General features: G+C 38.4%; 1 protein-coding gene across 1 annotated transcript in view; it reads right to left on the bottom strand.

Annotated features, from left to right (window-relative positions):
- Positions 1 to 13,304, bottom strand: part of LOC134656410 (furin-like protease 2) — a 95,130-nt gene that overhangs the window by 17,726 nt on the left and 64,100 nt on the right. The window contains exon 2 of the mRNA XM_063511937.1: positions 2,234 to 2,338. Coding sequence (XP_063368007.1) covers positions 2,234 to 2,338 — 105 coding nt within the window. The remainder of the gene's footprint in view (positions 1 to 2,233; positions 2,339 to 13,304) is intronic.

Below are 13,304 nucleotides of genomic sequence, written 5' to 3' on the forward strand. Positions count from 1 at the left end.
CCGGTTGGCTCCGGCGACCCCGTCTGTATAACGAGTACTTTCTACGCTACCATTTTTACTTGCCACTGCCGCTAATGAAATTAGAGTACCCACTGCTAAGACCTAACGCAATCAAGCGACGAGAATTTAAAAATTATGTTTTCCTCTTGACTTTTAGTTCCAGGGAGAAATTGCGTCGTTTTGTCGCGCCGACCTCGACTTGTGAAAAAGCAATGAAACCCGCAGGACGACGCGCTCGGGGCTTTTTTCATGCTAATACACACCGGTGTTATTTTCCTCTAGTCTGTCAGTTGCGTTCCAGCGACTGTTAAATAGCACCTTGTAAACGGTGCTGGGAATATTGTTTAGCTGGCGTGCGCATTTTTGAAAAGACTTTAGGACAGTAACGGAACGCGCAACGTTAAATCACCAGAAATAAAAAATCCTTGCGGTGACTATCCCAGGTGAAGCAACTTCACCTAGAGCTGAAGTATAAGAGTAACCAGCATTTCTTCGTTCGCGGCAACGCTTAATTGATCGAATAATTAAGTATCCCCGTAACTTGATTTGAATAAGTTCAGTGTCCTTAGCCAAACACTCACTGAGCGCTTCCGTGCTTCGAGAGGCACGTTGTTCAGCTACCCAAATGATAAGCTAATAACTAATAAAAATACATCTAAGGCCGCTTTTTTAATATAAATAGGTATACTGGGGCCCCTGGGAAAAGTAAAACCACGACAGGTCATTCCACAACCGAAGCATGTGGGTGCATATATGGACAGGAACTATAAGTGCTCCCGCCCAGGCTATGTATTCACGAAACGTTTTATACTCGGCCCGACCCTCTTATAATTTTATTCCTTTATTCGTAAAAATATGCTTAATACTGGTTTACTCGTACACTGGTCCGGTTACAAGTTCACTTCATGAATTGCTTTCAGTCTTATCTTGCAAGCAAAGGAGAGCGTTCGCTTAGGTCGCCAGTGTAAATGTATGCCCCGATTACAGATTGTTATTACAGACCTCGAGGTTACACTTGAACTGGTTTTATGGAGGCGAATGAACTGCAACTACAGTTCAGTTCCGCTACACTGGGATACACTTAAATAATGTCCTCAGTGTATACTGCGTTGGCATTGGCACCAAACCTTGATTTGTTACCAATATCAATCTTAAGAGTGCGAAGACGTGCAGGAGTAGGGTTACCAGATGACAGGAATTTTCCTGACATGTCAGGAATTTTGGCCTTTTGTCAGGAATTGGGACGGAACACGAATATGTCAGGAATTTTTTGAAATCAGGAATTTTGTCAGGAAATTCTAAATTTGTATCTGGTAACCCTATGCAGGAGACACATTTAGGCAGGACAGGAGAAATATTTGTTATTTATACTACTCCATCCTATGCTTGTAATCATAGTCGTTACAAAGTTTACAATTCGGACAATTTTTCTAAGCATTAAAAACTTCGTAAAAATAATACGGAAGACATCAGCATATTAATAGCTAGTTATATATTTAAACTACGTTAACCAGATAGCCTCATCGACTTGATTAGACGGAATTATGTTACTCTTCATAACAAGATTCTCTGAGGCAGCGGACTCTCCTCTGCTCACTCCAGCTTGTCGCTCCCCGCCCTAATCCGCAACCCCACTTAATCTTTTCGTCGTACGATGTATGGACCGTGTGCACGGACCTTACTTTATCTTTATTTTTTTGCCTACGATGTATGGAGTCCAGAGTCAGACGAAACTCACCCTTACTTGTAGGCGACACTTGATATGTAATTTTGTTTGTTGGTCAGGGTCGGTATAAGCCAGATAAAATATTCAGATTTGATTTCTTCTTATAGTCATCCTTGAGACCTTGAGTGTTTTCTACATTAAAATATTAGACGATATTATGTAACGTTTAAAGTAGCTAACCAATAAAACTAAAACATTTTCAAACAGCTAGCGCTCAATGGTTTATTGCGGTTGAGTGAATGGCTAATAACATATTATTTTATATATGCAATTGGTTACCAAATTAATTGAATCTCGCGTACTCACATTATTGCCACCATTATTTCATACACGTGGAAGCTCCTAATGAGCACACATACAAAGTTGTAGTGCGTAAATAGAATAGCGCTACCGTACAAAAGTTTGCTAAACTAAATGGAGGTTTGATATTTCTTGTTAGCCAATACCTATTCATAATAATAATGAATATCTACAAATCTCTTAGTTCTATCACCTATAAAAACTTACCTGTGGCTCATCATTTAATTTCTTGTGGTGGTCATGACTGGGTTCTGTCGAGCGCTTGCGGACCTCGTGGTGTGACAACAGATAGTAGCCCTTGAGCGAGCCGATCTGGAACAAAATTATAAAAAATATATATAGGTAGGTACTTAAAACTCTTGAATGGAAACTTCACAAAAAAACTAGTAAGTCGACGACAAACGAATAAATAACTTCAATAAATAAGTAAGTCAGAATTGTCGTTTTTAAGCGACGATGTCTTCTTGACACTGACACCTTTGACATACGAGTATCACATTAAAAAAACCGGCCAAGTGCGAGTCGGACTTGCGCATGAAGGGTTCCATACCATTACGCGAAAAAACAGCAAAAATCACGTTTGTTGTATCCCCACGGGAGCCCCACTTAAATATTTATTTTATTTTGTTTTTAGTTTTTGTTGTTATAGCAGCAACAGAAATACCTACATCATTTGTTAAAATTTCAACTGTCTAGCTATTACGGTTCATGAGTTACAGCCTGGTAACAGACAAACGGACAGACGGACAGCGGAGTCTTAGTAATAGGGTCCCGTTTTTACCCTTTGGTAAAGATCATCGCCACGCTAGGATGCGACAATTTCGAAGCACTTATTGTGTTTGTCACCTTCGTTCTTATTCTTACATCTAATGTCTTATCGATAACTTATGTATATGCCACAATACCTTTTATCATTATATGTCATATATTATGTGTATGTGTGTGTATTATGTTATGTATTCACATCTATTTAATATGTGCCCATTTCAGACTGACAATTGAGGCAGAAATAACGTCGAACTTCGAAACTGTGGTAATAAGTCGATGTTCAATTCGAACCCTCAAATTGTCACGACATTACTATAGTTTACAATGTACGGCGTAAAGTTCTAGGTAAGTAAATGACATTCAGCAGATAATTGCGTCCTACTCGCGGTTGCTATATTAATGTGGGTAATATCTCGCTCATATTCCCAATAACCTAATTTTAGTTTGTCTTGTTGTTTACAAGATGAATCCGGATAACGAAGAAGACAAAAATATTATTTTTATGTTTTTAAATGTATAGTTTTATTATTAGCTATTCAAATTAATAAAAAATAAGTGTACCGCGAACAAAGTTTGTGCGGTACACTAAAAATGTGAGTATAAGTGCAAAAGTAACGCAAGAGACAACGGCGCCTGGTTTAAAAGATTAATAAGAAAAAAATAAAGGATTAGAAGCTTTTTAGCATATGTCAAAATACGTGTCACTAACTTAAAAACAAAAGTAAGTATATATTATACGTAGATAAAGATTACCACTATTACCAGACATTAAAAAATAATGCGATCCAAAAGTAGCGCTCGCTTCCCACATTAATAAAGCGAATCCTTATTACGTAGGACTTATTAATGAAACTGCATCGTGTCGGAGCAAGTTCGCCAGAACATGCAGCCGCCGAGCACGACAAACACGAATAAATATAAAGCCGAGACAGAAGCAAAATTGCAGCAATTTTGATATGGGCCGCAAAAAGAGCATAATTTATCGCGCCCGATTCTCCTGGAAACAGTGGTCGGATTAAATTATTTGGCTGCTCACGTGGCCCGTGCTTCCAGATTACATACCTACTAGAGTAGATAGAACATATACGACTTTTTGTTTTGTAACGCAAGACGCATTGTATTCCGATACTATTTTAGTAGGTATATATGAGAGCGTACTCGATCGTTTACGCACTGCATTCACGTTTGCTTTTTTGCAGTCATAAAATGAAACTTATGCACAAAAATGAGGTATAGGAGTAAAAAAACTAGGACAAAAAACAGTAGACAGAGACGCTCTGTCTCCTGTCTCGCTCGCGAACTGTCGCTTATATGTTGCCTATCGTCAAGTGATGGTCGCGGTCTCCGGTCGCGGTCTTCTGTCTCAGTCGCTTGTCTCTGTCGTGGCGCAAACCTCCACCTTAAAAGCTCACGGAGTCGATGAGAAGTTGTCTATGCTTGTGGTTTACGAGGGTAGGAAGGTTTCGAGGGCCCGAGGCGCTGCGTTTAACGTCCGTGCTATTAACTAACACTCCCCTGCTTCCCCTTTATTAAAGTACGCTATACAAGAGACCTATTGTATGATCAGGAGACCAACACTTTTCGCTAAAATTATTATGCAATGATGAATTGCATATCAAGGAAAAGTTTTCGAACTAAACTGGGCGCAATGCCATATTATAACGCAATGCAATCCAGTCGAACGATAAAATTACATTGGGCCTTCGGCCAATAATGGTATAAAGTACGATTATTGAGTAAAGTCGCTCCATTCTCGAGTTAATAATTGAACGGCCGACTGTTATTATAAGTATATAACTTAAAAGTTCTCCAGATACTTGAGAAATATTAAATAATTCCTTTTAAATACTTTATCGACCTTTTAAGACGGCATTCCTGCGTGCCATTGATATAGTTTCATCTTTAGACTTGACGCTTAAAACTAGTTCATATCACGAATCACTTGGTCCGCGAGTTTGACGCGCACTTGGCCAAATGATATTTCGTACGGACTCGGCACTTACCCGACATACGTATCATGCATAGCTGCCTTTATCTGTACTTAGGAAGTGCGATGAATAGCATTAACCTGGCCTGTATAGTGTTCGCACTGGGATTTCTCGCGCGAGGAACTACGCTTCTATTACCTTTATTGGCGTTATAAACTTGCCGTCGCGAACTTTAGCTGGTGTGGGTTCATTTTTGGCGAGTTAATTTTGTGAGAAGTCGGCAGTTATGGCGCTCTCTGAGGAAATATATCGTACCTTTCGTAGAGGAATGGGTTAACAATGATGTGAACTTTATATACCACCTAGTCCACCTAGATCTTTGTTAGAACTTGAGTTCATCTGACAAAATGGTTTGAAGAAGGATCACGGTCTAAAGACGATGGGTACGGATGGGTTTAATTTACTCTAGCTACGAGTAGTTACATACATAGGTACATACGTACAACATATTGAGTACAGCAATAAACTCAAACAGAATAAAAGGGCATGCGAGCGAAATGGAGTATGAATAGTGCTGATGGAATGAAAGCACATGCAGGTTTGTTTACAGTAGTTCAACTTTCTAATAAATAGTATCGTTAGCATGGGTAGAGTTCAGTTCGATTTTACTTTATGTATTATACATAATATACTTATAGTTACATTTTACAAGATGATGAAAGGCTGCATCGATACTGCATATCACAATATCCACATTTTTTCAGTAACACAGGAGACAAACAAATGTAGAGCTCATGAAAACGTGGCATATATATGTCCCCATTTTTGCCATGAAAAGGGGAGGTAAAGTTAACAGTTTAATCCTTAAGCGCCACTTACACCATCCCACTAACCCGGGATAAAGCGGTTAAACCGTTAACCCAGTGTCAAATTGTACTGGTAACCCTGGTAACTCCAGGTTTAACCGGTTTAAAACTTATTTTTAAGTTTATATTTGGACAGAAAATAATTTTAATGGATATAACGTTCCTTGAGAAACATAGTGTCACTATACAAAATGATTAGTCCTTGAAAATTCAACTTTTGAAAAATTGAACAACGTCACTATTCGAATGGTTCCTAATTTTCAAGGAACGATAATAATAATAATTTTAGTAGCCCAGTGTCAAATTCTACTGGTAACCCTGGTAACTCCAGGTTTAACCGGCTTAAAACTTATTTCTAAGTTTATATTTAGACAGAAAATAATTTTAATGGTACCTACTATCAGCTAGGAAGTACCCAAAGCATGTTGGCCCAAATACGTAGGCACGTAAGTACGCACACGTGCCTCCAGGTGAATAATAAAGGCACATGATATGATATTTATTAGGAATCAGTACGTATCTAAGGGGTGGATATTAGCGATTGTGAAGGGTCGGAATGGAACGTAGATAGACGTTATTGATGATACAAAATATGGCAGCATAAATCCGTATCCAAACGGTAAAGGTTCAGCTCACAGATTAGTTTCCAGATCGAGCTCTTTGTCCTCAAAACGCCAGCTTTCTCTTTTCAACTTCGTTCAACACTTTTTTATTCAGAAAACGTGCGGTGCATTGCGTCAGTCTCAAAATAACAACTAAAATAATTCAGAGAAAGAAGTTATTTTTAGTTATCTCCTGTTTTTGTGCGATTATATTCCTTTTTTTTAATTTAAATATTACAAAAATGTGTTTGCCTTGAAACAATCAATAGCGTCTCAGTTCTTAAGCTGTGCTGGTTCTTAATACATCTTCGAGATATATAAAAAGTTTCCATAGTTCTATGTTTATTACCATGTCATATCTTTCTTTTCCGTTAAACGTAACATATTCTTAAAAAATCACCATTAAATCTGATATTTCAACTTTTACCATTCATAAAAGTTTACCGCCTGATTTGTTTAAATTATGTTTTATCCCTTTCTTACAAATACATAAGTCAAAATGACAGATAAGGACAAACGATTATTAGCTAATTGAGGTTTGTAGCGCGTTCATGAATAAGGGGGTTAGAATAGTAGTAGATCATCGCCATCGTAAGATCGTAAGAACTTTTGCAAGTGCAATACAAAATACGGCTTTAGTAGGCACAGCGTTCTTACAACGGACACATCCCGCTGTCTCCACTTACTCTACAATCCCGAACCAAGTGAAGGATAAAACTATGCGCCGGATTTATGCGAAGCGCCCTTCGAATGCTATACGGTTATATTTATATAGCAGTTAAGAAGGTTCTCCAATGATACGGTTATATCGGTGGAAATCCGGCCCTGGAATATATTGCTCGCGGAATAGTTTTCCTTTAAGTTATTTCGGTTTCTTTAAATGACTTTACTGAATCTGTTTTGTTATTTCAGTATTCGTATGTTTTCGAATGCAATAGTTTTGATATGAGGAAAGGTGTTTCGTTCACTTCAGAGTGAAGAAAAACTTTTGTTTTAGGACTGCTAAGGTAAATCGAGTTTCAGAATGCTTTTGATAAAATATTTTGATAGTAAACGAAAAATTAGCATTCTAGGTATTTATGCGAAAGCACTAATATTAAATTATCTGTGTCTATAAGACGTTTCTGAACAAAATTATCATAAAGAAGTTCTTTTGGAATTACCTACCAAAACTTAAAAAAATGTGCCGTGTTAAGTACAAATAGGTACCATGTACTTCAAAACTGGAAATTAGTCAATTACTGAAAACATAATGCATTTGTGTCGCCAAAAATTGTCACACAGATGTACAATAGGTACCTACAAATAATAAAATAAAAACAAACTTAGGTACACAAACAATTTTATACTTCTAGGCAAATGAAAATGGAAAACTTTGTACGACACTCATTAAAAACGCATAAAACCTAAAACAGCTTTTGAATACAACTACTTTGGCATGTTTGTTATACAAATGAATGTAAAAAAATACAATGAAGATTCGCAACAGGAAATTCCGAATAGTTTTGCCAGTCATCAAGCTTTTTGTTTACTCTTCGCGTTTCGTATAAACCGCAACTAAACAAAAGACGGTTTTTACAAGTTTTTTTACGACCACGTCACGATTTAAGTGTTATGATGTAAGATCGGACTATAATTAATAAAATAGTGCATTTTGCAAAGTAGAATATGAGTTGAATATTAAGTAAGCTAGTTTTTTAAGTCCGTCGTGTTCGTGGAACTTTTAAAACTCGAGTTTGTAAATGATCTTGCGAAAAGTTTTATACTTTTTTTAAACCAATTCTGTATTAATTATTTTACTCGTATTTTATTGAATGTCATTTAAAACGGCAATACGATTGCTTAAACTCTAACCCAGCTTTCGTATCCATACTTTAACACATCTACTGAGTACAGTCGGTACCTACCTATCAAGTCTGGATAATTTTAGCAAGTTTAGTATGTACCATAATGTAACAAATCATTTTATGTAAAATGAAGTGGAAATTTCAAAGCCACATTTTACTTTCTTCCCTCCATTGAACCTGTTTAGCCTTAACTGAGGGTTCGCGTCACGAGTCTAGAATAGACATTTCTTTATCTCAGCTGCTCTAAATCAAACAACGTTTCCAACCAGAGATATCCACTCGAATGAACACTTAAAGCACCGCCGATACGATGCATTAGTAAGACTTGAATTCAAGATCACATTGGCTTCAAAGTGGATTTGGTACGAGCTATTTCGGGTCAGAACCAATTGCAGTTACAAACGGTACAATTTTAAAAACAGAAAGGATACTGATTGTATTTTTACAATTTGATATGGTTTTAATTTCATGTGCACTAATAAGTGGGAGCGAAATACCTTATGAGCAGGGTTCTGATAGAATTCTGATGAATCTACTCCAAGAAGTTGTCTGCAGCTAAGTTACACGTAGGTACAGTCAGCCTCAAAAGTAACGTATCAGACTATGGGTCAAAAGTATCTATCGTTTTCTAAAGACTTAACAAAAGAAGATATGTCATGGAGAACAAGTAGATTATGGAAAATATGAACTGTAGAGATATAATCAATATTTGGAAAAACACTTCACAGTAAGTGTCAGTCCCAACTAAAGATAGTTTTGTTTTGAAGCAAGATATCATGTTTTTCTTAGATTACTTAGTTGAAATCATTTTTTTTCTTCAATCCGTACTTTTCTTAAGTAGGTAACACAATAGACATGTCCATGGGAAGTAGTGTATTGTAAGTGTTGATTAAAAATATAAGTGTCCAGGAGACTTGCCCAGGTGGGATACTACAAACAAGAAAACCGAACAAAGTTAGTACGTTCTCAAGTCTTCTTACAGTTTTAAATGGAACTTTAACTAAAATCTTCGCAATCGCAAACTAGTCGGTAAGACCAATGCCTGAAGCATACTAAATGTTTCGTTAAAACTAGATACGTTGTGCTATTCCGAACGCCAAAAGGTCGTAAGTATGTAAATAACTTTCGATAAATACTGCTTCTTCGTTTCGGTAGGACCCCAGCCGCGATATCTGTAAGACAGTTCAACCTCCAGTAGTCCCCTTACTAAAGAGTGATAGTCTCAGGGGACAAAGTGACATCTTTCTTCATGCATTTTTTTAATGATACTTATAGGAAGCAAACGAGCAGACGATTCATTTGACGGTAAGCAATTATCTTCGCCTATGGAAACCTGCAACACCAGAGGGCGTTGCCGGCCTTTAAGGAGTATGCTCTTTTCTTGAAGGTCGTATCGGTCTGGAAATACCGCGGGCGACAGTTCATTGTTATTTCGGGTCTCGAGAGCATACTATAATTGGGTTTTCTAACACTTGGTCTACGAAAGGGAAGAGTCTTTGACAAAAGGTCTATGTAGTTAAGTCGAGTATTCACAGCCCAAACAATTCTGATTATAAAATAATGGGATAATATAAAGTTTGTGGTTTTCAACGGTGTCCCCTGTGTTACCGTCAAAACTGCAACAAACGTGGGTTTTTATTTATTTCAAACTAATTATTGACATGGATGCTTTACGGGAAAGTGCACGTAGAGAAGATTGGTCGGGGGTGCTGTCAGCACAGTCAGTGGACGAGGCGGTAGTGTCATTAAGTAATAGTATCCTTAAGTTATATGATGCTCATGCGCCTATTCGTTCAGTAAGACTGAAGCGCCCTCCCGCGCCTTGGATTACGAATGGGGTTCGCATGGCCATGACTAGGCGGGATAGGGCATTCCGAAAATATAAGCAGGATCGTTCCGAGGAAAATTGGCACCTGTTTAAGATTGCAAGGAATCGGTGTAATCAGGTGGTGAGAGCAGCGAAGCGGAAACATATCTTCAAAAACATCGTTCCATCATCGCCTAAGGAAACTTGGAAATTTTTGAATTCTATCGGTGTTGGTAAAAAACAGAGTCTGCAGGCCATGTCCTTCTCCACTTTTTCTCTAAATGACCTGAACTCCCACTTTTCTAAATCGACCATATTAGATCCTGTCACTAAATCTCATAGTCTCTCTCTCATTTCCGCCCTGCCCTGCCCCTCTAATACAATTTTCTCGTTTACCTTGGCTACTGATGATGAGGTTGCTAAAGTTATTAGCTCTATTAAGTCCAATGCAGTTGGCCACGACGAGGTTAGTAGACTTATGTTAACATGTATCTTGGAATGTATTCTCCCAATTATAACCCACGTTATAAACTTCTCACTTTCAACTGGGGTTTTTCCGTCGTTGTGGCGTAAAGCACATGTCATTCCTTTACCAAAAGTTTCTAATCCCAGTTCATTAAAAGATTTCCGTCCCATCTCTATTCTCCCTTTTTTGTCGAAAGTCTTGGAAGCTATTGTACACAAACAATTATCAGCTCATATCTACTCCAACCTTGTTCTCACTCCATTTCAATCAGGTTTTCGTCCAGGCCACAGCACTACCACGGCATTGCTTAAGATAGTTGAAGATGTGGGGCTAGCTATGGAATCTACGCAGCTGACGGTTTTGGTACTGATTGACTTTTCAAACGCATTCAATGCAGTCAACCATGACCTCTTGTTAGCCGCATTGAACCACTTAAATATCACGTCATCAACGGCTAAATGGTTCGCCTCATATCTTCGAGATCGACGTCAGATGGTTCGCGTGGACAGTTCCTCTTTTTCCGACTGGTGTGACCTCACGTCCGGTGTTCCGCAGGGCGGCATACTCTCTCCTCTTCTTTTTTCCGTTTTTATTAACTTGATCGCATCTCATATCGCATGCTCTTACCATCTTTACGCCGATGACCTGCAATTGTACACCCACAGTAGCATTAACGATCTGAATTGTGCCATAGCAAAAATCAACGACGATTTGAATCGCATCTCTGTTTGGTCCCGTTGTTTCGGCATTTCTGTAAATCCGTCCAAATGCCAGGCGATTGTACTGGGTAGCCCCCGTTTACTCGCCGTAGCTGACCTCACTCACTTGTCTCCTATCGTGTACGAAGACATACCTGTGCCGCTGTCATCGCAAGTGAGAAACCTGGGGTTGATTCTTGACAGCGGCCTGACTTGGGAACCGCAGGTGTCTGACGTATGTCGTCGGGTCACTAACACTCTTAGAGCCCTATACCGGCTTAAAAATTTCCTTCCGACTGGCACCAAGGTTCTCCTTGTTCAGGCTCTTGTGTTACCTATTGTAGACTATGCTGATGTGTGTTACGCGAATATCACAGAAGTCTCTCTGAGCAAACTAGATCGCCTTCTTAACAACAGCATCAGATTTATTTTCGGACTCCGTAAATATGACCACATATCTGCATATCGCCGTCGACTTAACTGGCTTCCTATTCGTGAACGGAGGTCCTTACGTATTCTGTGCACACTATACACTCTCTTATTTGATCCAAATGCGCCAGACTATCTTAGATCCAAATTTCATTTTATTACCGCCCGAGCAGGTTGCACCCTTCGTGAGTCCCGTAGTCTCAAGCTTTCTTTTCCTTCTCATCGTACCGGTTTTATCTCTAACTCCTTCACCGTTCAGGCGATCCGGCTTTGGAATGATCTCCCACTCAACATCAGACAGGCTCAAACCAAGCTTTCGTTTAAGCGCATGTTACGCAAGCATTTTTTCGACAAACTCACTGGTTAATTGTCCATCGTAGGCATAGTATTCTTTGCACTGGGTACATAAATTAATATATATGTAAGTTTATTTAATTATAGTATGTATATGTAAGTTTATTTTCGTTAGTATGTATTATATATCGCTATATTTTTTTTGTCTTAAGTTACCTATTCTGCGTTTTTTTTTTGTTTAATGCCTGCACCTACTGTTTCTGTTTAGCCTGGTGGTTGACTGGTAGAGAATGCCTTTAGGCATTAAGTCCGCCATTTGTACTTTATTTGTTATATTGTGCAATAAAGTTTAAAGTAAAGTAAGTAAGTAAGTATCCGCGTCCAGGTTTTGGTACTATAACGTGCATTGTGCCGCATAACTTATGTGACATAAGTAGGTATATTTATAAAACTCAAAAGTCTTTTGAAGATAAAGCTTAAAAAACGACTCGAAAAAGGACTCGACCAGCGACTCAAAAGATTTAAGCCTTTTAAGCGCTCGTAAAACTAAGTAGAGTTCTTAAAACTTAGAGATATTAATAAAATTCCAGCTCGCTTTGCAAGGGCCGCATTTTTGCCCCAAACCACAATTTATGTGCTTGCCTAAAAACGCTTTCAGATATCTATATATATATCATAAATACCTATTTCTGATGTTATATTAATTTATTATTTTCTTAAATTGCGCTCTTTTAAACCGTTACCGAAGAGACGGGGGTCTGATTTGAGATTTAGTTTTTATTTTCTTTTATTTCAGTGTTTCAGGGTTCGAATCCTGGCTCGTACCAATGAGTTTTTCGGAACTTATGTACGAAATATGTATTTGATATTTACCACTAGCTTTTCGGTGAAGGAAAACATCGTGAGGAAACCTGCATACATCTGCGAAGAAATTCAAAGGTGTATGTGAAGTCCCCAATCCGCATTGGGCTAGCGTGGGGACTATAGCCCGAGCCCTCTCGCGCATGAGAGGAGGCCTGTGCCCAGCAGTGGGACGTATAAAGGCTGAATTATTATTATTATTATTTTATTTCAGTGTGCAATCAATGGATAGAATTTTGAATTTTTTTTTGTGTTTTATTAATACAGTACCTAATCAAGAAAGTACAGTGGCACACAATGTCACGGCTTACCAGATAGTAAGTGAATACCGTAACTTATAGACGCTTGAAACTCCAGCCCTAGTAGCACGGTCGCATTTTTATCGTTTATCACCATGCCTGTCACGTTCTAACAAGTACGTAAGTGCGAAAGTGACGGGCATAGTGATAGTCGATAAAAATGGAACCGTGCTGAGCCCGCAGGACTCTTATAAAGTTATAATTATAACCCCTACTAATATTATAAATACGAAACTCTGTCTATCTGTCTGTTTGTTACTTCTTCACGCTTAAACCGCTGAACCGAATAGTTTGAGACCTTGGAAAGGACATAGGGTAGTTTTTATCAATTGAATTATCATCATTTCACGCAGACGAAGTTATCGGCAGAAGTTAGATCTAGCGAGTTCTAGCTGATTGATGAGATGATGTGT

Source organism: Cydia amplana, chromosome 18, assembly GCF_948474715.1.
Source record: "Cydia amplana chromosome 18, ilCydAmpl1.1, whole genome shotgun sequence".
NCBI lineage: Eukaryota > Metazoa > Arthropoda > Insecta > Lepidoptera > Tortricidae > Cydia > Cydia amplana.